At 31.8% G+C, this 27,042-nt stretch overlaps 1 protein-coding gene and 1 long non-coding RNA gene across 2 annotated transcripts; one reads left to right on the top strand and one right to left on the bottom strand.

The window, feature by feature from the left end:
• Positions 1-2,477: 2,477 nt before the first annotated feature.
• Positions 2,478-4,977, top strand: LOC127710336 (uncharacterized). The gene is made up of 3 exons (XR_007986142.1): positions 2,478-2,692; positions 3,878-3,987; positions 4,858-4,977. It is a non-coding gene; the product is annotated as an uncharacterized LOC127710336 (long non-coding RNA).
• A 12,075-nt stretch (positions 4,978-17,052) lies between these two features.
• Positions 17,053-23,007, bottom strand: LOC127710337 (uncharacterized). Its single transcript, XM_052216135.1, has 7 exons — positions 22,729-23,007; positions 21,549-21,653; positions 21,025-21,098; positions 20,453-20,527; positions 19,854-19,967; positions 17,608-17,675; positions 17,053-17,221 (listed from the first exon to the last, which is right to left on the bottom strand). The coding sequence occupies exons 1-7, from the start codon at positions 22,796-22,798 to the stop codon at positions 17,053-17,055; spliced, it is 675 nt and encodes a 224-aa protein (XP_052072095.1). The 5' UTR covers positions 22,799-23,007.
• Between the last annotated feature and the right edge of the window lie 4,035 nt (positions 23,008-27,042).

The raw sequence follows: 27,042 nt of genomic DNA, 5'->3' as shown, positions 1-27,042 counted from the left end.
TTCTTTTTTTATGAATAAATCAATTTTTTCCATTATTGAAAGGACTTAGTCTTGGTCATGATCTATTCTTTCAGTTCCTTGATATAGCATACCAATTATCATAAACAGCACTTAACGGTATCACCGATTCAACCGTTAGTCTTCAAGACATATCTACTGTTATCTATGGTACTGTGGTCTTTGTCTCTTTGTCAATCATACCATGTCGCCTTTAAATTTATATAGCGAAACTATTTTTACAATGTACTGTATTACAAGATGTATAATACATGTTAAATGATTTGTGAAGTGTAATGTCATTAAATTGACTACTTAGATTATGGTAAATTCTATTATTATTGTCTTTTTTAACCAAATAAAGATATATAGATATATGCTGTAATTTCATATATGCAATGAAAATACACATGCTTGTACAAAGATAACGCCATTTAATTCTGAAACAGCCTTTAGAAAAACACTCTTTCACTGTTTCTCATGTGGTATATTTCTCTACTCAAAATAATTTTCAATATTTAATATGCTTGTCAAACCAAACAATTAAAAAAGCATAATCAAAGAGCTGATTGCTCTGAGGTGGAAAAAGATGCATAAAAGGTAACTTGAATTACAATAAAAGCAGCCCCACCAACCCAGCCTGCTTTGTCCCATTATTGCTTTCGGCGTATTTTTTTCTTCCAAAAATAATAATACTCATAACTCAACCAAAACTCACTATACTTAACATAAAAATCTGCAAATACTGTTATTTTCTATAACTAAATTCCATACATTCGTCTCAGCATGGTCAACTTGATGCAATGCAATTTCGCCAATCAATTATAACAGTAATTGATTTGGTTTCACTTGAAAGTTTTCTGTCAAAGGCAGATAGTTAACTTTAAAAAAAAATGGCCACCAAGATTTTAGTCAACTTTGCTTAAACTAGGGTTTTTCATTGTCAGGCCAAGGATTGACTGGTCATGTCAGGTGATGACCTTGCTATGTTATTGCGATAATTTAGAGTCAAGCGCACATGTGAATCTGCTAGTGTGTAAAAATGTGGTAAAGGAAGAAGGGATACCGTAGACCGCCCTACGTCACGATTCATGAATTATGCATATTCTATTCATAGGCTATTTGTAAACGATTCTGAAAATACTAATGCTAAAAATAGAATATTCTCAACATGTAAAACTATCTAAAAAAACCGATGCAAAATCATTAACTTTCATGTAACACTCAGGTGAATTTGCTTTATTTATTTTTTATCACATGAAAAATAGTAAAATGTACCGCATTACAGTAGCATATATCATTGTGCCCTCTTTAAGCAAATACAGATTCCTTTTTAAAATACATGATATTTCATATATATATATATATGACAAACAGTAGTGGTGCCTTAATTATGTAGATGAGACCTGCAAATGTCCCATGCACGCGGTCCCATGGCTTTGAATATACTATGGAGTTAATAATATTTTTATTATCCGCTTAAAAGAGTACTTTGATGTAGGCAAATTACTAAGGCACGAGAAATTTTCTTTACGGGAGTGTGAGGGGGTGGTGGTGGTGGTTTGGGAGGGGGGGAGGGGGGTGATGGTGGTGGTGGTGGTGGTGGTGGGGGGGGGGGGGGGGGGGTTTGGTGGTGGGACGGGCTGGTCTGCGTTTAAAGAAACGAATTAATCTGGCCTTCATTTTGATAATTAAATAAATCGGGCCTAGTACCCAGCAAACACACAACATTTTTTAAATGTCATATGGACGTCTCTCACAAAATATTTCAATAAGATATCATTTAAACATAAAAAAAATGTTTATTTTATTGTTTTTGAAATGTTTTATTTCTAACATTTAAGTAAAATGTTTTTACAACATTAACAAAATATTATTTGCTAATATCTTTTATTCATGTTCTCAAACATTGTTCTAAAATATCCCGTAGATATTTTATAATATAGAAAAATAATATTTTCATCAATTGGTATTTTATATTTTAACAACATTTAAAGTAAATATTTTCCAAATATCCAAAAAACATTCTGCAAAAAAATGTTTTACAGAAAATATAGTTTTGCTATTTGCATAAAATGTTTTATAACGTAAAATTAAAATGTTTTACATAAAACATCTGAAAAATATAGGCTAAATGTTTTCTATAAAATATTCTGACATACACATTACTTAATAGTCTTACTCATATTTTATTCAACATTTTACGGATATAAAAATAACATTTTATTTAAACTTTATTCAAAACCCCACAAACAACGTATTGTGGAATTAGCTCGTTTTTTTCAGGATAAGATATAGTACTACATTTCATCAATATCATGACAAGCAAGATACTATGGTTGAAATCCTTACTTGATATCTTGAAGATCCTTAAAATCAGATGTTATTCCTTCTTATATTAAAATTCAAATGAGTCAACATTAAATTAATCAACAATGTATTAATAAACAATCACCTTTCTTTAATATTTATTCATTTCGTTCGTGTATATTTTAGAAATTAAGAAATGAAAACTGTAACTGTACTAAGTTCAATTTTCGTATCGTTTATATGCCTTACGGAAAACCGACCTTTTCCGGAATCGACTTTTGTTTTATCACCGGAAATGATTTTGAAATTTGAATTTCGAAACGAAGACAGGATATCAACAAAGAGGGCCAAGAAAATTGTTTGTTACGCGATATATACTCACTTGGTAAGAATGATTAATCTGTTAAGATGAAACTTGTGCATTCATTGTGTGTGTTCAATCATAATCGGAACCAAATTACATCTGTTTCTGGAGGTGCGGATCAAGGTTTTGAAAAAAGGGGGACCCCTGCCCAAGGCAAGCAAACGTTTGGAGTGATACTTGTAAATAGTCTATACATTTATCTTATAAGTAGTCCATAAGGGGGTCGGGGCCCCTAAATCCGCCACTGTTCAAGCAACTACGTACACCAATTATGAATTTGTTCATTGATATACAAAAATTATAAGGATATGTGGCTTGTGTGTTTGATTGCCAATACACCTTATCGCTATTTGTCCGCCATTACTGGCCATGGACATCACAAAAGTTCCCGTAAAATGTTGACGTCATATTAGAAAATATTTGACACCACAATTGAAAGTAATGCACCTTATCGCTATTTGTCCGACATTACTGGACATCACACAACTGTCACAAGTTCCCTTAAAATTTTGACGTCATCATAAAAAATATCTGATGAAACAATGGAAAAGTGATTGTTGTTTGACGTCAAAAGTTCAAGCAGGATAGATTCTCGGGTCAAGCGGGAATAGCGATAAGGTGTATTATTGTATGACGTATGCTGACGTAAAAAGTTCAAGCAGGACAGATTTCCAAATACTGAAATAGCCATAAGGTGTATGAGACAGCTATCCACCAGAATTTAAATGACTTGGATAAAAGAAATTATAGGTCACTGTACGGCTTTCAAAACTGAGAAAACCAATGCCATATAGTCCACTTTGAAGCCTTGACAAACAAATGTTAAATTTTTCTCAACACAATTGAAACAAAACAACTAACTGCCTACATTAAATACACATTATGAAAAAGAAATTTGACAGACTTAAACCAACAACAACTATTGCAATAAGCATGACTCAATACCTTGTTTCCAAGGCACACAAACAAGTTACAATAACACTAATATAAGCACCATTTGAATATGGAGATTTTGTTTTCTAGTAAAATCAGTGTATGTATGTATTTGCAAAACAGTAAATTAAATTTCCCTTAACAGCTTAATGAACATTACAAAGACTATGTAAGACTTCAGTACAAGCAAGATAATATAAACTGTTGCTTAAAATTATATTTATTGCTTCATACACACAATGTACATACAATGTATCTTTTATTTTTTAACAGGAGCTAAAAGAAAAGCCACAAAGGACAAGTTCAATATGCAGGTTTACTATTTGGAAGTGGCGCAGGTTCTTTGGAATGTCTACAACCTTTCAGGAGAATTTTTTTTTGAAGTAAGATTTTCATACAGAATTACTGTTATTCCATATTTAATTCAAATATTTATCATAAACAATGCATTACATTCAAGATTAAGGGCATACAATACAGAAAAGATATCTGGATATTTGAATAAATTATTTTTTTTGTGACAAAATAGAAACAAGTTGTTTATTTAAATCAATCTTTTAGTCCAACAGTGTGCTTTCATAAACAACATATTTGCTTTCCTTTGAAGTATTTCAAATACATATAAACAACTCATTTAATGACATCTGTGTGTTTCTCGGAAGTTAAGTTATATTATTATCATCATTGCGAAAACAATGCGTAACACTTCGATAAGTTATTATGTGCCTATAGTATACTTCTAGGACTGTATCATATGCCCTTAGATACAAATGACAAGTTATAAACTATGTCACTCTACAGAGTTTTAAAACACTTAAAAAGGACAATAAGATGTTTAATGACATTATGTAGCAGGGCTTTTAAAGGCCCCTACATGATACAATGCATTTAATGAAAACTAAAAAAAAACAAGAAAAACAACAGCCTGATTTATTCAAAACAATAAAAGAAAAAAAATATGATAGACAACAATCAACGAGTATAATGAAATAAGACTCTTGACTGGACACATATCTAGTCTAAAGTTTTTTATGTGGTTTTTTTTTAATAACTAAATGAAGTTCAGCGTGGCATACTGCTCTCTCTTAACACGGTCAGCCATTTATCGTTCCCTTCCGACAGACTATCATCGTTATTTGTTTCAAAACTTTAAAGGGGAGGGGATGTATATCCTTCAGGCAACGTGAAACGTTCTATAATAAAGGAATGTGCACGAAGTTTATATATGAATGTAAGATTAATTTTTTTTTCAGAAGCATGGCACAGCAAGAAAAAGATATAAGACACTACAAGACATTCCAAGTGATTTTGAATAAGACAATTGATTGACTTTTTCAATGTATTCTTAAATAAATCAAATAGTTGATGTAAAATGGTGTTTTGTTCTCATCTCTTCAGCCAATTATCATTGATTATTGACTGAAGATGTAAGCCTATTAGAAGTGTAGCGTTTTAGTTTAGAAAGAGAAGTTGTATTGAAAAATCTGAATTTGGGACACAAGTTTTAGTCAATGTAACTTGAACTTAAAAATGTGTATAATGTTTGCATAATGTCCAATGGCATATATGTCATGCATGTTCAGGTTGACAAATGCATGATGTGTATAAGATAGGTAATAAAAGTTGAGAGTGAAAAACTAAACATTATACCATTGTGGTTGGAATGTGGGCTTTCTTGCACTGTCTGTCGTCTGTCCACCTATATTTGTCGGATTTTGTCCAACAAAATATTTTCATCACTGTTTTTCCCAAAACTGCTGATAAAGATGAGTTCATATTTAATGAGCTGCTTGATAGTGATGAACTGTGATTTGTGAACATTTTTGTATCTGGCACCTGTTTCCTGTTTGCTTATACATTGTATTTCAAAATGTTGAATGTTCTCAAATTTTTCATTACTTTAACTAGTAATGCTGATGAACAGAATGACTTCATATTTGGTAAGTGGCTTGACCATGATGAGTTGTGTCTGACATTTTGGATGTGTCAAAATTTTTAGATACTTCTTGTTTTTAGAGACTTTGAATTGTGAATTTCATGCTTAGCAAAACAACTGATTTATTCTTGTTTGTATATAGAATTAATCACTGTGTATAAATTAATTTAACTAATGATTTGTTATTTAAAAAAGCAGGAAACTCAATCAAAAGTACAGAAATTTTTATATTGATATGATCTAGATATCAACCAAAAACATCTTCTTAAAACATTTTGAAAACATTTTTTAAGCACAGTCTCACTTGCAAGAAAACATCCAAAAAACATTTTTATAACATTATTTGATGTTCATGATGTTTTTCAAACGTTCAGAAAATATTTCTAGAAAATATTTTTTAAAAGATTATCAAAATGTTTTATACGCCATTGTTTTTCACATTATCATGATATTTCTTTACAACATTTTAATTATATTATGCAAATATTTAAGAAAATATATTAGAAAACGTTTTAGCGATATATATTCTACCATACATTTAATGTTTTTCTCACGTTTTTTTGTGATATTTTCATGACATTAGACACAACATTTTAAAAACATTTTAAAGATGTTTTTGTGTTTGCTGGGTATACAGTTGCTCAAAGACAATTCTGAATATATCTTCAATAAGCATGTATGATGTTTAATAACAAATTCTGGCTTTGGATTGATTAAAAAAAAATTGCTAGGTTTGCATTTGAATAAAAAATAAATCTGTCTCGATATAAAACATCTACTAAAGGACGTTCAAAGGATCCCCTGGGCCGTCAACAGGACCCCTGTTGTCTGAACATTCCACTATAGGGCGTTCTATAGGAACCCTTGTTAATTGTTTATAATGAAGCTACTATTAGGGCGTTCTACAGGATCCCCTGGGCGGTCTACATGATCCCCTATTGTCTGAACATTATATATCTACTATAGAACGTTCTATAGGATCCCTTGTTGTTTGTTTTTCATGTATATACTATAGGGCGTACTACAGGATCCCCTGGGCGGTCTACAGGATCCCCTGTTGTCTGAACATTATATATCTACAATAGGACGTTCTACAAGATCCCCTGTTGATAGTTTTTGATTTTTATACTATAGGGCGTTCTACAGGATCCTCTGTTGTTTGAAAATTATCATCTAAGATAGGACCTTCTATAGGATCCCCTGTTGTTTGTTTATCATGTATATAAGGCGTTCTATAGGATCCCTTGGGCGGTCTGCAGGATCCCCTGTTTTTTCAACCTTATATATCTACTATAGGACGTTCTATAGGATCCCCTCTTGTTTGTTTATCATGTTTATACTATAGGGCTTTCTATAGGATCCCCTGGACGGTCTACAGGATCCCCTGTTGTTTGAAAATTATGCATCTAAGATAGGACCTTCTATAGGTTCCAATGTTGTTTGTTTATCATGTATATACTATAAGACTTTCTATAGGATCCCTTGGTCGGTCTGCAGGATCCCCTGTTTTCTCAACATTATATATCTTCTATAGGACGTTCTATAGGATCCCCTCTTGTTTGTTTATTATGTATGTACTATAGGGCTTTCTATAGGATCCCCTTGACGGTCTACAGGATCCACTGTTGTTTGAAAATTATGCATCTACGATAGGACCTTCTATAGGTTCCCATGTTGTTTGTTTATCATGTATATACTACAGGGCGTTCTACAGGATCCCCTGGACGGTCTGCAGGATCCCTTTGGCGGTCTGCAGGATCCCCAGGGCAGTCTATAGGATTTCCTGTTGTCTGAACATTATATATCTACTATAGGACGTTTTATAGGATCGACTGTTGTTTGCTTTTCATGTATATACTATAAGGCTTCCAGGATTCCTTGGGCGGTCGGCAGGATCCCCTGTTTTCTCAACATTATTTATCTACTATAAGACGTTCTATAGGATCCCCTGTTGTTTGTTTTTCATGTATATACTATAGGGCGTTCTACAGGATCCCCTGATGTCTGAACATTATATATCTACTATAGGACGTTCTATAGGATCGACTGTTATTTGTTTTTTCATGTATATACTACAGGGCGTTCTACAGGATCCCCTGGACGGTCTGCAGGATCCCTTTGGCGGTCTGCAGGATCACCAGGGCAGTCTATAGGATTTCCTGTTGTCTGAACATTATATATCTACTATAGGACGTTTTATAGGATCGACTGTTGTTTGTTTTTCATGTATATACTATAGAGCTTTCAGGATCCCTTGGGCGGTCGGCAGGATCCCCTGTTTTCTCAACATTATATTTCTACTATAAGACGTTCTATAGGATCCCCTGTTGTTTGTTTTTCATGTATATACTATAGGGCGTTCTACAGGATCCCCTGGACGGTCTACAGGATCCCCTGTTGTTTAAAATTTTATGCATCTGAGATAGGACCTTCTAAAGGTTCCCCTGTTGTTTGTTTTTCATGTATATACTATAGGGCTTTTAAGATATTTTGGGCGGTCTGCAGGATCCCCTGTTTTCTCAACATTGTATATTTACTATAAGACGTTCTATAGGATCCCCTGATGTTTGTTTTTCATGTATTTACGAAAGGGCGTTCTACAGGATTTCTTTTGTCAAAAAATTATGCATCAGAGATAGGAAAGTATATAGGTTCCCCTGTTGTTTGTTTATCATGTATATACTAGAAGGCTTTCTATAGGATCCCTTGGGTGGTCTGCAGGATCCCCAGGGCAGTCTATAGGATCCCCTGTTGTCTGAACATTATATATCTACTATAGGACGTTTTATAGGATCGACTGTTGTTTGTTTTTCATGTATATACTATAGGGCTTTTAGGATTCCTTGGGCGGTCGGCAGGATCCCCTGTTTTCTCAACATTATATATCTACTATAAGACGTTCTATAGGATCCCCTGTTGTTTGTTTTTCATGTATATAGTATAGGGCGTTCTACAGGATCCCCTGGGCGGTCTACAGGATCCCCTGTTGTTTGAAAATTATACATCTAAGATAGGACCTTATATAGGATTCCCTGTTCTTTGTTTATGATGTATCTACTATTTAACGTTCTTTAGGATGCCCTGTTTTTTTTGGTTTTTGATGTATCTACTATAGAACGTTCTGTATAATCCCCTGTTGTTTGTTTATCATGTAAATAATACAGGGCTTTCGACGGGATCCCCGGTCTACAGGACCCCATGTTTTCTGAACATTATTTATCTACTATAGGACATTGTATAGGACCCCTTATGTTTGGTTTTCATGTATATACTATAGGGCGTTCTACATGATCCCCTGGGCAGTCTACATGATCCCCTATTGTCTAAACATTATATATCTACTATAGACCGTTCTATAGGATCCCCTGTTGGTTGTTTATAATGTATCCACTATAGGACGCTCTACAGGATCCCCTGTTGTTTGCAAATTGTGCATCTAAGATAGGGCTTTTTATAGGATCCCCTTTTGTTTGTTTATAATGTATTTACTACTGGGCGTTCTATAGGATCCCCTGGGCGGTCTACAGGGTCCCCTTTTATCTTTACATTATGAATTTGTTACAGGGCGTTCTACAGGAACTCTTGCTGTTGGTATATGATATAGCTATTACAGGACGTTCTATAGGATCCGATAGGGCAATCTGCCGAGAAATTGAGTAAAATCATCTGGAATTGCAATATTAACTCACTTTGCTTTCTGGTTTCACATGAGCATCGGTAATTGTATTCTTAGAAGGACATGTTTAAGCATGTACCTTTCAGGAATCCCTGGTGCTTTTGTCTAAAGAATCTTTGTACACGAGCATCGCACAAGTTGGCACTACGAGGTGGGTGGGGAGCAAGAAGGTGAACTGTGTTTTTTTTAACAAAAGTACTGTTTAAGTGGACGCTAGGGGCCGTCTTGACCTCATTGTAGGGTATGAATGATTCGTTCATTGTTGAAGACAATAAATCGACTGTCAAGATGAGGAACAGGAATAAAAAAAACCCCGGATTATTGATAATTTGTATCCTTTCTATATATTTTGTTAGATTTTGTCCCATGTACATTTACTCCATATCCTTTTGTTTTACTATGAAAAGTTGTCCCTTTGTGAAACTAATCAACTACAATATGTATCAATACTTTATTAAAGTAAAATAAAGATAGCACCTTCGTTTGAATAGATTACTCATTTGTAACAGAATTGCAAAATACATGACATAATTCTACTATTTAGTGAAAAAAATACACTGCTACCACAACCTATTGGGATATAAAGCTTTGATCCAATATTCATGTATTTATTCTATTTCTAAAACACTGCATGATACACGACAAAAACAAAAGGTTTTAATTTGAAAAAAAAACAATCTGATTAAATTATTTTTAATAATAAAGTGAATCAGTGAAATTGATACAGCTTATATCTACTAATATGATTCGTACTTTTATTACATATTTCATAATATTTTATCATACAAACTCGGCCGGTTGACAGAAATCATTGACAAAGGTTACATGTTTTCCTTCATACACATTATTTTGTATTTGTGTATCAGAGTATTTTCGTGGAAATCCTAAAAATTACAATATGGTTGAAATTTGAATCAGTAGTTCTATTTAACGAATATTCTAAAAACAAATAAACCACATAAAAAAACATCACATGTTTCATTGTGTTCATCATTAAGTATCCATCAGTTAATTAGCAGTTATAGGAATTAGCGTTTCAAACTCGGCAAAGGATGAAGTAGCCTGTCAGCTTCAGGTACAGTTATCTTCTTGATGTGAGAAACAACTAAGATTTCAGCTTCCACAAACAAAACATATTTGAAATATCTTGTACCACTGTTCATATTCTGAGACACCCTAAAAAAATGTGAAAATGATAATTCGTATTTCGCAAAACTTCAAATCTTCAAGTTTGCTATATATATATATATATATATATATATATATATATATATGCATATATGTAACTAGGTTAATCGTCCGTCGGATGGCCCCATGTACAGGGACATGTCACGCCATGTGCATGTAAAAAGTAGATAACAAAAATACCTAACTCCAAGAAATATTCATGAGACCCCTTCTGCAGATTTCGTTTAGAGTAGGTTCTTTTGGGCCGCTGCAGAGGCAAAAATTGTTAGGGACCCCATAATTCATTCTATGGAAGTGACACTCAAAAATTGCAGACGTTGTATATATATATATCTACATTGGCTAAAGGTTAAGTGGGAAGGTTGAGATTGTACAAACATGTCTAACCCCACCGCTATTTGCGCCTATCCAAAATCATGAGCCTCTGGTCTTTGTAATTCCTGTATGTTTTTAACATTTTAGTTCATTTATATGTTTCAGAATTTAGGGTGACGTCCATTTTAAATGAACTGGTACACATTTTTGCTTAGGAAGCTGCTGAAGCCCGCCTCCGGGGGCGGGATTTTATCGCTGTGTTGAAGATCCATTAGTGGCCTTGGGCTGTTTTATGCTCGTTGGTCGGGTTGTTGTCTCTTTGACGCATTCCCCATTCCCATTCTCAATTTAAATGATTATGTGGTAACACCCTCATCAATATATTTGAAAGTTCAGACGTTTCATACTGTAAATGATGTTTCAAATATATTAAAATCTTACATTGTATTACATTTTATTTTAATATGTTAAAAAATAACCTTTTTAAAGTGAATGAGATATTTATCATTTTGGTCGCCTCTCAAACGTTAATATTAATTGGCTCATGTTTTTATTACCTCTTTAAGTAATATGGACTTGTTTTTTACACCAATAAATTCCTTTTTAAAGACGTTTTATTGGTGTATAAACTGGACCAATTCACTCACAAACTAATAAAAGTCCGTAGGACTTTTGTGATATGTTTGTGAGTGACTTGGTCCAGTTTATACACCAATAAGTTCCTTTTAAAAGGCGTTTAATCCTTATAATTCTTTAAAATTGGAGATAAGTGCAAATCGGTATTTTTGACGTCGAGCCGGTCTTATTTACGCTGCCATCTTGTTTCCATTGATTACAAAAAAGTAGTTCTGTCAACGTCGTTTATCGAAAAATAAACGCAGGCAGGTTAATGCAGTTTCAACAAATTTGGCAATGATTTTCGGTGTTTGCATCGCAATCTAAATCTGACGTCATTTTCTTAACTATTCGACACGTGATTTGCTAGAACGTTTTGTCGACGTCAATTTTGAGCTTGTCACGAACAGCTGGTCGGGCACCTTGTTATGATAGCAGTTACTGTCATCAGTCCAACAAAAACACGTTAATATAGAAGTGTATTGCTTATATTTGGAGGTAAGTTTGTTTTAAATTATTTTAGCCCTCTACTGCCGAGCACCGTCATTATTCATTTCATTCACGATTGAGTATGAATGAAGCTATAGTCTGTAGAGAAAGTCGCATTGTTTACTTAAAAATGGGGTTATTCATTACACGTTTAGCTGTCAACATGACGAGGGCAGTCTGTATACTGTATTAAAAGACAAACTTCCTATAAATGATTTATGCACGTTAGCACTATTTTACTCGCTTATAAACAATCATATCTTCATTGACCATTGACTAAATTACTTTATATTGAAATTTTGCAGACAGACCTGCCATGCAGAGATGCGAGTCTAATATTTTTAAATATGGATCTTAATGGTCAGCAACAATGCAACGTAAGGAGTGGAATTTGTTAAAAAGTCCGAACACCATGCCCGCCAGCTTTCCCCTTAATACCCCCCTCTCCCCTTAATTTGTCTCGTATGCATGTCATATAATTCGGATTTATGTTGGAGGCAAACACCTAAACATTTTTTTAAAGATTTATTAGGTATATTTGAATATGAATCTTCAGATTGCCCTGATTGCACATGCAAAATCATTTCTTATTTAGGTGCTTATTCCAATTTATAATATATTACAAAAAAAAAACAAAAATATCATAAATATATGCATACATATGACTCTGTGCATGCATCATACTAATGTATATGACTTGCCTTGCATTCAATAAACTTGCTTAGGCAGGCACATGAGATGTTATATCTAAGAAGTATTATTTATTATCATGGCCATAATTGATAAACAACTTTTCCTATAAGGTTTTAAATCTTATAAGTCATCATACTATCATTTAAAATCATCCCTTTTAGTGTACATTTAAATTTTTGTCTTTATTAATTTGTTCATTTTGCTTATGTTTATAGTCATTAGATTATTACTATTTGTTTTTTTGTAATATTCATTCACTATAAAAATGTGTATCTGAAGTCAATGTTTCTTTGTGTAGATCTTTTCAAATCTTGACAAGCATGTTTTAAAACAATTCACATCAATCTTAATTATGTTTATTTACAATCTGGTGTGTATAAAATTTAGCTTGAATCCTTTCAATAATTATTATAACTTCTTTTGCAGATTGATTTACACCTGGCACATATAAGTTGACATGTTAATGCCTAAAGAGTGTACTTTCTATAATATCAAATATGAGGTCTACCCAATGTAAGTATTAATATTATAATGTATGAGTCTTTCTGGGAGTCCTTCAGTTTTTTATTCTTTTTGTATACCATTTCCTATATTCTTTATCTATTTTGCTCATTATTCTGTATTCTTTGTGTTTTAACACCCCATTATTCTCTTTTATAATTAGTCATTTTTTATTCTTTAATTTGTAAGCCCTTTATTCTGCACTTTTTGCCCATAAGGATCATTATCTATTCTGTAAACACCATCCAGACCCTCAGGTGAGGTGTATATGTAAGTTGTCTGTTGTATTGAGTCACACCCACTCAATATTGATTAAGTCATATTAATTAATAACAGATTGGTAACGCATTGTGATGGGTAAATATCAGTTGAAGTAAGTTTGCTTACAAACTTAATTGTACTTTTACAGAAAATTCATAAATTAAAAGTTCATTTTAAATCAATGTAGAACTTTTTGTCAAGTTTACTTTTAATTCAATAATAATTTAGGAACACACATTTTTGACTGAAGTTTTCTATTTGTATCATAACATGAATACCAATAACTTTAAAATTTCACTAAATGTTTACATATTTTTTTCAGTATATGTATTAAGATGGCTTCGAGGCAATGGTGTTATACAAGTTTTTACTAACTGAAATGGGAAAAAGTAATCAGAGAAAAAGAGTAACCACTTGTTTCTTTTGAAGATCAAAACATGCAAGGAAATTGTCAGACAATTTATAACCATATATGGGGATAGTTTTAGATCTATGCATGAAAAAAAAGTGAAACAAATGTTTTAAAGATAAAAGCTTGAGGACATTTAACAAAACTATAACAGTGCTGAATATGAAAGAACCCAATGCCATGTCACATGTGACTTTTGGAATGAAGAAATTTTCAGTATGACAACAAAAGGAAGGATTACTTTACTGTTAAAACTGACTCTGGAGCATTGAAGACAAAGAAATAAAAGTATTACACCAGAGGAAATGACTGTGCACTTCTTTCTTTTAATATCAACACACAAAAGGAAAAGGTCATATCATTATTCATTATATGCCAGTTATTGAGATAATTTTGGATATATTCATAAAACTGTGAACTGATTGAGAATTATAATTTAGGCTGGTAGTATAACTGCATGTACTTACTGGCATATATATATTGTAATTCACAACATTTTACATGTATATAGGAATATTCTTTGCAAGTTATATGTGAAATAAAAGACAAGTTTAGGAATAAAGAATGAAAATCAGCTGTATGATATATTTCTACATTTATTATGAATCATGGAAAACCACAAGAAAGTAGTGTATGCATTATGATAAGGACTTTCAGTTTAATATGACATATACAATGCTTTTGGTATTTAGTCTGAGAAAACTATTTGAAATGAATGAAACGTTATCATAGTTTTTATGAATCTCTTGAAATAGACATTATGTATTTAATAGTCAAATAATACTCATAATGTACTCTTGAAGAAGTAATGGCTTTCACATGCATACAACTTTATTGAAAAAACAAATAGTTTCATCTCTTAAAGGAAATGTCTTATTTTATTTTTGTTTCTGTACATGACCTAGTATTATATTTTTTTCTGGTTTTAATTCTGGACCAATGCTTGGACCTGTTTTTGAATTCATTATTTTACTATTCAAGAGACTGCAATGAATGAATGATGCATGTTCAACAAATAGCATACTATCTATTTAAAACTGAAAAAAAACTTTATCAGGACTAAGCAGATTAATATTTCTCATGAAACATGAGTTTGATAAAAGGGGCTTCATACTTCCATGCACTACTGCCACTATCGCTGGTTAAATATGGCTTTTTTCTAATGCAGGAGAATCATTTTGTTTTAGAAAGACTTTTTTTGTCGTTCGTTATCTCCATATCGTAAAGCATCGTAAAATCCCTATGAGAATCGAAGTAAAGAAAGTAACCAAGTTAATTTTATTTACAATCGGCACATATGTGGAGTAAGAAATGAACATGGGGTTACGAAACTCTTACAATATCTTACAAAGTATAACGTTAGAGTATCCCCCCATTTTCCCCCATGACATTCGTTAGCACCGTGATTTTTCTCAAGATTCGTGAACACCTTCAAGTATAAAAATGAAAAAATAACATTGTTTTACATCTTCAATGTGTCCATTTTTAGTCAAAAACTATCATAATGTCGTTTATTTCTTTCTCGGCACTTTGATATAATAAAGGGGAATAATCGATCTGAATCATTTCAGTGTTAAATGTCGCCGCGAAAGAACTTGGGTATCATTCATTTATAAAGATCGCATTGGCACACCCCGTTAATATTTATTGATCTCTTTAAAACATGGCATATTTATTCTTGGAAAGCTTATGAACACCAAGATTGCTGTTTCTTGTTTTTAAAATGAATACAACATTTTCAAAATTGACAAGAAAGTTGATTTTTGGTGTTTGCATGGTTGGATTGTATGTCACTTCTGTTATTTTTTATCATAACAAGGCAAATTTAAAGAAAGAAACAGCCGTTACAGGAAAGATAACATCTTTGTCAACCATATACAACTTTATTTTCATTCATTGATATAGTTCTTTGGGGTGTGCCGGGCTCTTGAAGTTGAAGGTTCACACGCCATCTTTGAATGTCGCCCGTTACCATGGTAACGTGGTGGGGAGTACTGAGACAGCAGAAATTAAAACTTTGGATGATATAAGGAATGATCATAATTAGTTTAGGGTATGAAAGGTTCTGGACTAAAACTCAAAATAATTTCAAATTTCGATGATTTTTTTATGAATAAATAGCCGATTTACTCTAGAACAGCATTAACCTACCTGCGAAAAACTTAAAGAGTGACTACCGGAAGCCTTCTCGACCAATCATATGAACGTATTCCCTAATATGCATATCATTTAAGAGTTATAATGGAATAATATCAAGTTCTAAATTATCATTCTCAAGATGTTTGACACATAATACCTTAACGACATGAGGGAATAGATGTATATAAAATGTAACTAAAACCAAGTCCATTTATCAAATTAAATTCCAATTTTGTCATAAATAAATTGATATAGATCATATATTAATATCATCAATGTCCAAGCACCCTACAATATTGCTTCACTTTGAAATATATCTTCATAAAACTAGCTTTCTAGCCAATTGGAATACAAAGATAATTCCTTACAATAAAACTTAAAGGAAACACTTTCTAACTGATAAATCAATAGTAGACTTTAATTCTTAATATTAATGAAATCACTTACATTTTGTCTAGTGTTGCCTGTAGCTTGGAATTATTGATACTGTCTTTGACTGTCAACTAGTGTCTATGTGTAAATCCCAATCGCCTAAAAATATAACACAGAAAAACAATGCAACTGCTGAAAAGGACTTAAAATGAACTGGAAGATATTTACCTTATCTACTTTAATCATGAATTGTTATAGACTATAAACTTGATTGAAATATACACGAGTTTTAAAATTTAAAAAAAACTGTTCATACTTACTGTATTGATTTAATTTTCCATTCCGAAAACTCGGCGAGAACCAAGGCATACAACTCTTGGCCTGCCTGAAAGCATTATGTAAAATGATCAGTTATATTTTGAAAACAGGGTAAGAACATCTTTAAAGTGGATTCATTTTAGTTCCATTGTCTATTTGAAAGAGAAAATGATACATGTATAAGAGAAGTATTGCTACGATGTTGAATGGTTTTAATATCAGGATAATATTTTGACCTATTTTTCCTCAATAGGAAGAAAGGGTCATCAGTGATTGACTCTCATACATCTTACTTGTAATAGTAGTTTACAGACATACAACACAAATAATTGCAAATCAGTTTAAACTTAAAAAAAATAAAAACCCAAGTTAATTAGACCTGTGGCTATAAAATTGACACAATTCAAGTCATCTTCATTTTCTATCATAAACATTGCAGATCATTTAACATGTTTAAAGGATTATTGTCCTTCTTGCAGTGTCAGCATATAGATGGAAGATAAATTACATCATTGAATGAATTACGTATTAAAAAACTAAAAAGTATTGAACCAATAGTTAAGATTAGACATATTTATATTTACAGTATTTCCAAAAATGTTCTGTCTTTCGCATATCCCAGCTGTGGCTTCCCTCATTTCTATATGCTTTGCTAATGAAATACCGGTAATCCAACGTATATGCCTCCAATGTGCACTGTAATAGCTGTATGTAGTGTTTATATAAATAAAAAGATAAGATAAGATAACATAAGATCAGATATTTTCATTAAAAGTAAAAATGTGGTATGAGTGCCAATGAGACAACGCTCCATCCAAGTCACAATGTATTTAAAGTTAACAAGTATAGGTCGAAGTACGGCATTTCTTTGGATATTTGTGCTAGCTGTTATTCATTCTATTTATAGTTGAAAAGTATATGATACATAACGATAATATAAAGTTTTTATTTGAAAAGCTATTAAACCTTTTTTCATTCATATATGATCTACCAATATTGTGTTAAAGTGGTATAATGTCGCATCATTTTTTAAACAAAGCAAGCATTCAATAGTGTGAAACGTTTAAACATTTAAATTATGAAAAGCTCACCTAGCACTTCCTTGAAGTTCAGTCATTTCTATGACCTCTTTCAGTTTGTGTTTGACGTGGACATCAAACTGTATAAGAAAAAAATACATAGGTAAAACAAATGATCTTTCATTAAAAATTCTCAAAAAATGTCTCAATTATCTTAAAATCTTATCAATGTCCCTACCTTAGACAATCTTTTCCAGTACTAATGCCCTTAAAGGAAGACAATAACTATCAAAACAAAGAAGTTAACAAAGACTCATAAAACCAAAAGACATTCACAACAACTATAAATAAATAGGAACCAACACGAACTCAACTAAAACCGGGAGTGTTATAAGGTGCTCGGGAAGGGTAAACATTCCCTGCACTGTATACGACACCCTGTTCAGTCCGGTAATAATGAAAGGTTGTTATGACTGCGGAAGAGTAAATGATATGAATTCCAACACACTTTTGGTATTTAACCTATCATCAGTAGTCATTTCAAGAAAAAGGTGTAAATATGAAACAGATTTATCTGTGTCGGAAGTATCTTTATTTTCAATAATTTTGATATATTAAATGTAAGTGATCACTATGGCAAGCCGTTTTACTATTTATTCTAACTTCAAGATCTCTAATTAACTTTATAAGATATCTCATATAGTTTATGAGATATCTTATATAGTTTATGAGATATCTTATATAGTTTATAAGATATCTCATATAATCTATAAGATATCTTATATATTTTTCTAATCTTATCTATATTTTTTTATAACATATCTTATTTATATTTTTTTAATAAGATATATTATAAACTATACGAGATATATTATAAACTATATGAGATATCTTATAAACTATATAAGGTATCTTATAAACTGTTTGAGATATCTTATCAAGTATATAAGATATCTTATCTAAAAATTGTTTATAAGATATTTTATAAACTTTATCAGATATCTTATATATACTTAATAAGAAATCATATATATACTTTATAAGATATCTTATATATACTTTATAAGATATCTTATATATACTTTATATTGTTGTCTCTTTGACACATTCCCCATTTCCATTCTCAATTTTATTTATAAGATATCTTATATATACTTTATACTTTATAAGATATCTTCTTCAGTTTATAAGATATCTACTATAATTTTCTTTATAAGATATCTTATAAACTCTATAATATATCTTATATAATTTATAAGGTATCTTCCATAGTTTATACGATATTTTATATACTTTATAAGATATCTTCTTAAATTTATCTTATATACTATATGAGATATCTTATATACTATATGAGATGTCTTATATATTATATTAAATATCTCATATATTATATGAGACAGATATCTTATATATCATATGAAATATCTTATATATTATATGAGATATCTTGAAGTTAGAATAAATAGAAAAACGGCTTGCCATAGATCACTGAATCTATTATCATTTAGAGACAGTACATCATCAATATATCGGAAAGTGATATTAAAAGACGGGGTCAATTTCTTTTCTCCTTTCTGTACAAATCCATAAGAATACGAAAATAACTATAATTATAATTGCGGATGTCATACTGTTGTCAAGTTGCCAGACGACCTTGCCATTGCTAGGTTTACGTCAGCAATTTTGAAAAAAAATCCATACTAAAAAAACACAACTCCCTACTGCTATGTAGTTCTGAGGACCATACAAGTTGTTGACACCTATTTTCTATATTGAATATCATGGTTCTATGCTCAGGCATACTAGATTTATATACAAAAAACATAAAAAATACTGTTGACCAGAGTTTATAGTAATCGCGACCGTCTTGGACCATCCCCTTATTAAAAAAGCACAACTTTATATGGTGGTTTACATTATGCCATAATTCCATAAAGATGAATGTGTCTATCCTTTTCCGAGAACTTGCCGGTACAATAAAGTTATGGGGAAAAAGATGATGATGAAAAAAAAAGAAATGAACAATAACAATATGCCCTCCCACCCTTTGAAAGGGATAACATAATTAAACTTACTAAATTTAGAATCATTTGGTTTCTTTAATGTCACTTTAACTACTAACAGTGAAAGTTTCATTTAAACCCATGAAGAAAAATTATCTTAATTTTGTAAACTATTAGATTATGATTATGAAATGAGTTAAAGGAAATAATGAATTAACAGGACATAAATATATCGTATCCTAGGTATATATGTTGCTCTCCAAGTATGCCACATTTGTAGCACAAATTGTATAGCAAAAACATAAGGCTTACCAATGTTGCTAAGTTCTGTCCTTTCACAGATGAGAATCCTCTGGTGATAGTCATTGGCATTGTATCAAAATCATCACACATGGCACTAGTCAGACTTTGACACTGTAAACATGTCTGTAATAAGTAAAATAACAAATATACCGAACATCAAGGAAAATTTAAAATGGAAAATCCTTACTCAAATGGCAAAACAAAAAGCTCAAACTTATCAAACGAATGGAAACAACTGTCATAGTCCTGACTTAGTACAGGCATTCAATTGCAGAAAATGATGGGTTAAACCTGGTTGTAAAGCTAGCTTAACCTCTAACTTGTTTTACAGCCGCTTATAAAATCAGTTATAGTTTTAACAAATTATATACATATGCATAAAACAGAAATATAGGTCTTCCAAATTAAAAGGAGATATCTGTCAAGATTATGAAAGCCACTAGGTTAACTCGATATGGTCTAAATAATAAATAACGGGTATCCCTAAAAAGCAATGTTTGATAGGTAAACATAAAATATGTTTCCAATTACTATTATAAACCATATAAAAAAAATGTATCCCTGAAGAACTGAATACAGTTACATATATAATCATGAGATAAACTCACCTTTGCTGACACCGATATAAATAGCCAATGGATGTCCTGTGTGCATGATGATGAAGCTGTTTCAATGCCCTTTTCCTTAATTTAAATGTGTAAGGAATACATGAAAAATCTAATTGAAAATCTATTCATAAGGTTTAAAGGTACAAAGATACAGAAAAACAGTATAACAGGTGTAATTGAGAAGCATTTACTGTTCAATAATCTGGATCAACCCCAGTGAATTTCATGCTGTTTGTTGCCATGTGTACATTTATGTTTATTTGTATTTTGTGTACCTTGTTTTTTGTCAATTGTCATGATATTTCCCAAAAAATAACCAATGTTATTCTATCACAAGACCACCTTCTATCGTTCTTTAATGTTAATGTTATTCAACTTAAATTTATACTTTTTTGAATTATTTTGATTTGAGTGTTACTGATGAGTCTTGTAAACATGGCGTAGATTTTTTTTATTTTTAAATCAGATACTCTATGATAAATAATATCAGTATTAATTAGACAATATCCCACTAAAAGTTAATAACCATTACATTTATCTGTACATTTTTATTGTATTATGAATCTTTTTACCTTTAATTTCGGTTTCCTGAGTTTAGGTCTTGGGGGCATAGCCTTGGGTTGCTGTTGTTGTGATAATCCTTTAACTAGAATAAGAACGTTTCATTTATTAAGACAATTTAATAAATCTCATGATAATTGCCTGCAAATCAGTGATTAACATCAAGTAAAGGAACCTCTTAGATGTTCAACTTTAACTTTTAAATTGCTATATTGATATTTTTACATTAGTTGTGGACATATGAATACAATAATTCATGACCGTAGACGAACATTTGAAATTTATGACATATAAATGAATTATTTCATATGGTATGGAAGTCTTTTTCTTATCATGAATTAAAAATGAAACTCTTTTCTCAATGGGTATAAAGTAAAATAACCATACTGAACTTAAAGGAAAAAATCTAAATGAAAATGTAATCAAATGGCAAAACAAAACGTTGAAACATATCAAACGAATGGAAAGCAATTGTCACATTCCTGACTTTATAATGCATTTTAATATAATTATGCCGAGAAAATACAACACTTACCACTGCTATCAACAAGAACTTGTCTAATGATGTGTCTTGATGCTCTTATAGCCCTTTTTGATGAGTCAAACATAAAGTCATTATCTGTAAGAACATTTTCTGCAACTGGAAAATATATAAATCGAGAATATTCAATTCAAAGAGAATGATGTTGACACCAACACTTGTAAGCGGAGCTGTAAAGCATGTTCCTCAGACGAGATTTATAAAGGTGTACATATTTTACGGGTTAAATCAACCAAACATTTTTTTGAAATAAATTTCTGAAGAAATTGCAATACATGTATTAATGTTTAAATATTTGGCCGATACCAAAATAGGAATAATTGGTCTTAGTACACCGTGAATAAAAGTAATAGAGTCTGACTTTCAAAGGATTGTTTTTTTTTCCTTCTAATATTCGTGATATTTTTGTATTTTTACATTTTCCAACCGGTGTAAGAAAAATATTTCTAGTCTCCACAGAGAGAAATTTGTTCTCGGCAAATGATTGGTCGAATTTCTATGGCATCAAAATCTTGCTTTCTTTCAAATTTTCTATTACTGTGAATTCATTTATTTTCGTGGGTACCAATTTTCGTGGATTAAGAAAAACTTACATGTTCGTGGATATTTAATTTCGTGGTTTAGCCATAATGTGTATACAAGTCTATAGGAAATTTGTAATTCGTTGAATAATTAATTTCGTGGTTCATCTGTACCCACGAAATACACGAAAATTGGTATCCAACGAATAATAATGAATCCACAGAATGACGTAATGAAAACAGGCACATATAAAAAACATTTCTTTTTGCTGACCTTTGGAAAGAAAGGTCAAACTGTGTTTAAATTTCTTTTAAAAATCATTCGAGAAACAGATTCTGCCACTGTATATCGTAAATGAAAATTTAACTGTTTCGAGTAGAGAAACATCGTAATACACTTGATGCAGTGTTGGAATCATCTATATTTCTATATCCCTTTAATGTAGACAACAGTAGTGAATACCACTGTTCTATATCCATAATTCGATTAAGAGAAAAACTAGTCCAGGCGATAAACTTAAACCAAAGTAAACACAAAAACTACAAGAGGAAAACAACGGGGCAACAGAAACACAAAACTACAAGCCAAGCAGACGCCAACCAACATACGTCTGATTCCTGACTTTAAAACTGAAATAGATGTAGTATATTACCTTCAACGTAAAAACTCCGCATGATGAGGAATCTAATTGTTTTCTGTGTTTCCTGGTAACAATACTCCATTCCAAACTGAAAGATGGATTGCGTCTGATTCCCCTATTGTGTCTTTCTGATATGAATAACCTAAGATTTGGAAAAATTCAAATGTTATCATCGTTCGTATTTCACTGTAAATTGTTTTAAATTGATAAATACCCCTAAACTTAACATGAAAATTACAATTTTGGAGAATTAATTGTTTTGGTTTAAAAACAACATTGCCACTGTCAGACGTTTTTAATTTTGTAAGAACAAATTGGTTACTAAAATATATGATAAAATGAATTACTTCAATTTTCGTATAGTGATGTTTACTTATTTGACGTAGATTTACAACAATCATAATGCATTTACATTTCACAAATAGTAAGTATTTAACATATCTAAAGCTTCTGAATTGAAACATATACATATGTTTTGTTGTACAAATTCCGTTGATCTTAATTATCTGGGTAAATAATGAGATCATATTATGAATATGGTGGATAACACTTACTTCCTAAATCAGTTAACGGTGGTCAGTAGATTTGTAGAAATATCTGGTCACACAATTATGTTGGTTCATTTAAACAAAAGAATTCACAGGGCCTTTGCCTCATAACAATTTTGATATAATATGTTTTGTCAGAAGCTTTGTTGAAAATACTTAGGTAATGTTTGGCTAGACGTACCCTTAAATAATAATTAAAAAAACACTTGTTGGAAACAAAATAAAACAGTGAAACGAAATGAATGGAAGTATACATTGTGTTTATAGCTGACACTTATCAATATATACAGACTAAATTTGAAATCATATTTATTTTAATAAGATCAAACATATTTTATTCAATTATTCCTGTTCTATAATTACCTAAGTAGCCCAGTGTGCAAACTAAGGGACCCCTGTTTTATACAGCCTCACTTGACCAGGGAAAAAATCAAGCGAAATCATGTTTCTTTTCTTTTCCAGGTACGGAATTTATACCTGATCTTTTAAAAAATATGGTACTGACTTATGTAAAAACAAAATCAAATTAAACATTTTTTTCCAATGATGGACAAAGATGAAAATTCAAAAAATAATAATGATGATAATTATACATGTACTGTCGTTCGTAATTAATCAAAAATAAAATAAAATTAAGCTAAAAAAACATATATATATCTCTAATAACTACTTAACCGATCCAAAGACTTATTATCAAATATAATCCATATGGATTCCATATATCGCTCTATAGTAGACACCTATTGCTTAGATAACAGAGGACTGTAGACCGCTTGATGGATTCAATTTATCGCTCTTTAGTAGACACCTAATGTTCAGATAACAGAGGACTGTAGACTGCCCTATTGATTCAATAGATCGCCCTTTTATAGACATTTAAAGTTCAGACAACAGGGGATCATGTAGACCGCCCTATGGATTCAATAAGTCGCCTTAAAGTAGACACTCAATATTCAGATAACAGGGGATCCTGTAGACCGCCATATGGATTCAATATATCACTCTATAGTAGACTCTTAATGTTCAGATAACAGGGGATACTGTAGACCGCCCTTTCAGATTCAATAAATCGTCCTTTAGTAGACACTTAATGTTCAGATAACAGGGGATCCTGTAGACCTCCCTATGGATTCAATAGATTGCCTTATAGTAGACACTTAATGTTCAGATAACAGGGGATCCTGTAGACCGCCCTATGGATTCAATAGATCGCCCTATAGTAGACAATTGATGTTCAGATAATGTGTGTTTCGGGCCACTGGGACCGTGATGTCCCGCTGTGTTGAATACCAATTGTTGGTCTTGGCTTGTTTTGAGCATTTTTGTCGGGTTATTGTCTTAATGACACATTCTCCTTTTCCATTCGGTGTTTTGTTGATTTTAAACTGATTAAAATTCTGTTTCAAGTTAATTTTTTTATTCTTTAATAATAGTGACTTAAAGTATTGGCATACCTCAAGATTGCTGGCTTTGTCCTGTTGTTTCTATTATTTATCAGCTACATGTTTGTCTTTCCCAAAGATGCAGCTGTTTACTTTTCTGCCTGTTATAATGAAAGGCGTTCCATCATATGGCACAACCTCCTCTCCAAGATCGGAAAACCGTATTCTGTACTTTTCTGGTATTTCTATAATATTTATTTTGCTACATACATATTTTAACTAATTGATTGATATATAATCAAGTGCTGGCATGTTATTTACTGCTAGTAGCCCAACTACGGGTGCGGAAATTCTTGCTGTGTTGAAAGCTAATTGGTGGTATGGGGTTGTTTTTTACAATTTGGTCGGGTATTTGCCTTTCCAAAGTTTTTATTTATTATTCATTATTCTTATAACGATACTGGCTTCTAACTAAAACACCTACCAATAAGTAACAAACAATAGATAAATAACTGTTTTAAAGCGCAGGATACATAGTTCTTTATTTCAATGCAGTGAAAAACCAAAGAGATATATTATTCACGAAATCAAACATACAACTTAAGATTATTAAGATTACTCATAGCGACAAGTGGATGGACAGACAGACAGCTGTATACCATAATGCACCCGATAAAGTACACTTTACAATTGTGATATGGTCATAAATTGTTATAATTTTGATTGTTATATCAATTATAATATGAATAGCATGATTTTCAGTTATAAATATCTTTCAATTCCAATAAAAGTAAAAAATATTCTTCAAATAGGCTACATTGCATTCTTATAAAGTATGTTTTTTTTCTGTATAGTAAACAATAGAGGAGGAAGACAACAACCCAAAATTAGAAAACATTACAGCTATTATCGGACTTAATTGTGTCCGTTCAAACAAAATCCAATATACAATAGATTAGTTTTATGTCAGACTAGTCTATTCTCATAGAAGGGTAGTAAAGGTAAACCTAGTAATGACTTTACGCTTCAGCTATAGCAAGGAAGGTAACCAAATATTTTGTTTGAACCTACAAACTCAAATCCGATGGCTGTAAAATAAGGTTTTAAGTTAGTTCTACGCGATAAAGATATACATGTAATTTTGTGTACATTCTATTAGTACTTAATTGATTTGGGCCAAATGTTAATCCCCGATTTGGTGACTACCTGGAATCTGGAAGTTCAGAAAAAAGGACAATTTTCTGCTACACTCTTTGACAACATTAACGGTTTTGATTTTATAATTAACAATTAACTATTCATTCCTATGTAGTAACATTCAAATTGCTTCAGTGTTTAAAGCTTTTTTTCTCAGAAATCATACGTTTTGTGAGATGTTGTGACCATTAAACGAATACATAAAAGAAATTAAAGAATTAAAAACTATATATAGTTTTGGCTTGTCCTATATCAAACAGTAGTTCTAAGTGTCATTTATATTTCAAATTTTCAGGATGCAGCACTTTCAGAAGATGTTCTATAATTATTGACTCAGAACTGGAATGAAATAATATATAAATTGGCTTTTTCTATTTTTCTGTCACCTTACATGTATAAATGCTTTTTGTAGAGAAATAAGAATCGCTGCTTGAACTAATACTGTTGTTTTACTGTTTTAATTGCCCAAACCGGGATTTTGGCTGATCATGAATGATAAATAATACTTAAATGTATACTACTCAGCAAGTACGTTGTAAAGATAAAAAGGGACCCTGTAGACCACCCAGGGGATCCTATAGAACGCCCTGTAGTAGATACATTATAAACAAACAATAGGGGATCCTATAGAACGGACTGTAGTAGATATATGATGTTCAGACCACAGGGGATCATGTAGACTTCCCAGGGGATCATGTAGAACGCCCTATAGTATATACATGAAAACCAAACATTAGGGGGTCCTATACAATGTCCTATAGTAGATATACAATGTTCAGACAACAGGGTATCCTTTAGTCCTCTCAGAGGATCCTGTAGAAAATCCTATAGTATATACATGATAAACAAACAACAGGGGAACCTATAGAAGGTCCTATTTCTGATGCATAATTTTTTAACAAAAGGGGATCCTGTAGACCGCCCAGGGGATCCTGTAGAACGCCCTATAGTATATACATGAAAAACAAACAACAAGGGATCCTATAGAACGTCCTACAGTAGATATATAATGTTGAGAAAACAGGGGATCCTGCCGACCGCCCAAGGGATCCTGAAAGCCCTATAGTATATACATGATAAACAAACAACAGGGGAACCTATAGAAGGTCCTATCTCAGATGCATAATATTTAAACAACAGGGGATCCTATAGAACACCCTGTAGTATATATATGAAAACCAAACAACAGCGGATCCTAT

Source organism: Mytilus californianus, unplaced genomic scaffold (genome assembly GCF_021869535.1).
Source record: "Mytilus californianus isolate M0D057914Y unplaced genomic scaffold, xbMytCali1.0.p SCAF_72, whole genome shotgun sequence".
Taxonomy (NCBI): Eukaryota; Metazoa; Mollusca; class Bivalvia; order Mytilida; family Mytilidae; genus Mytilus; species Mytilus californianus.
Note: the sequence above shows the minus strand (reverse complement) of the source record. Positions and strands in the feature narration are given on the sequence as shown.

Coding starts and splice junctions, on each gene's coding strand:
- LOC127710337 (XM_052216135.1), bottom strand. CDS start 22,798: ATGGAGTATTGTTACCAGGAAACACAGAAAACAATTAGATTCCTCATC. Junction 21,099..21,548: donor AGTTCTTGTTGATAGCAGTG/GTAAGTGTTGTA, acceptor TTCTTATTCTAG/TTAAAGGATTATCACAACAA. Junction 17,222..17,607: donor GAACTTCAAGGAAGTGCTAG/GTGAGCTTTTCA, acceptor CACTACATACAG/CTATTACAGTGCACATTGGA.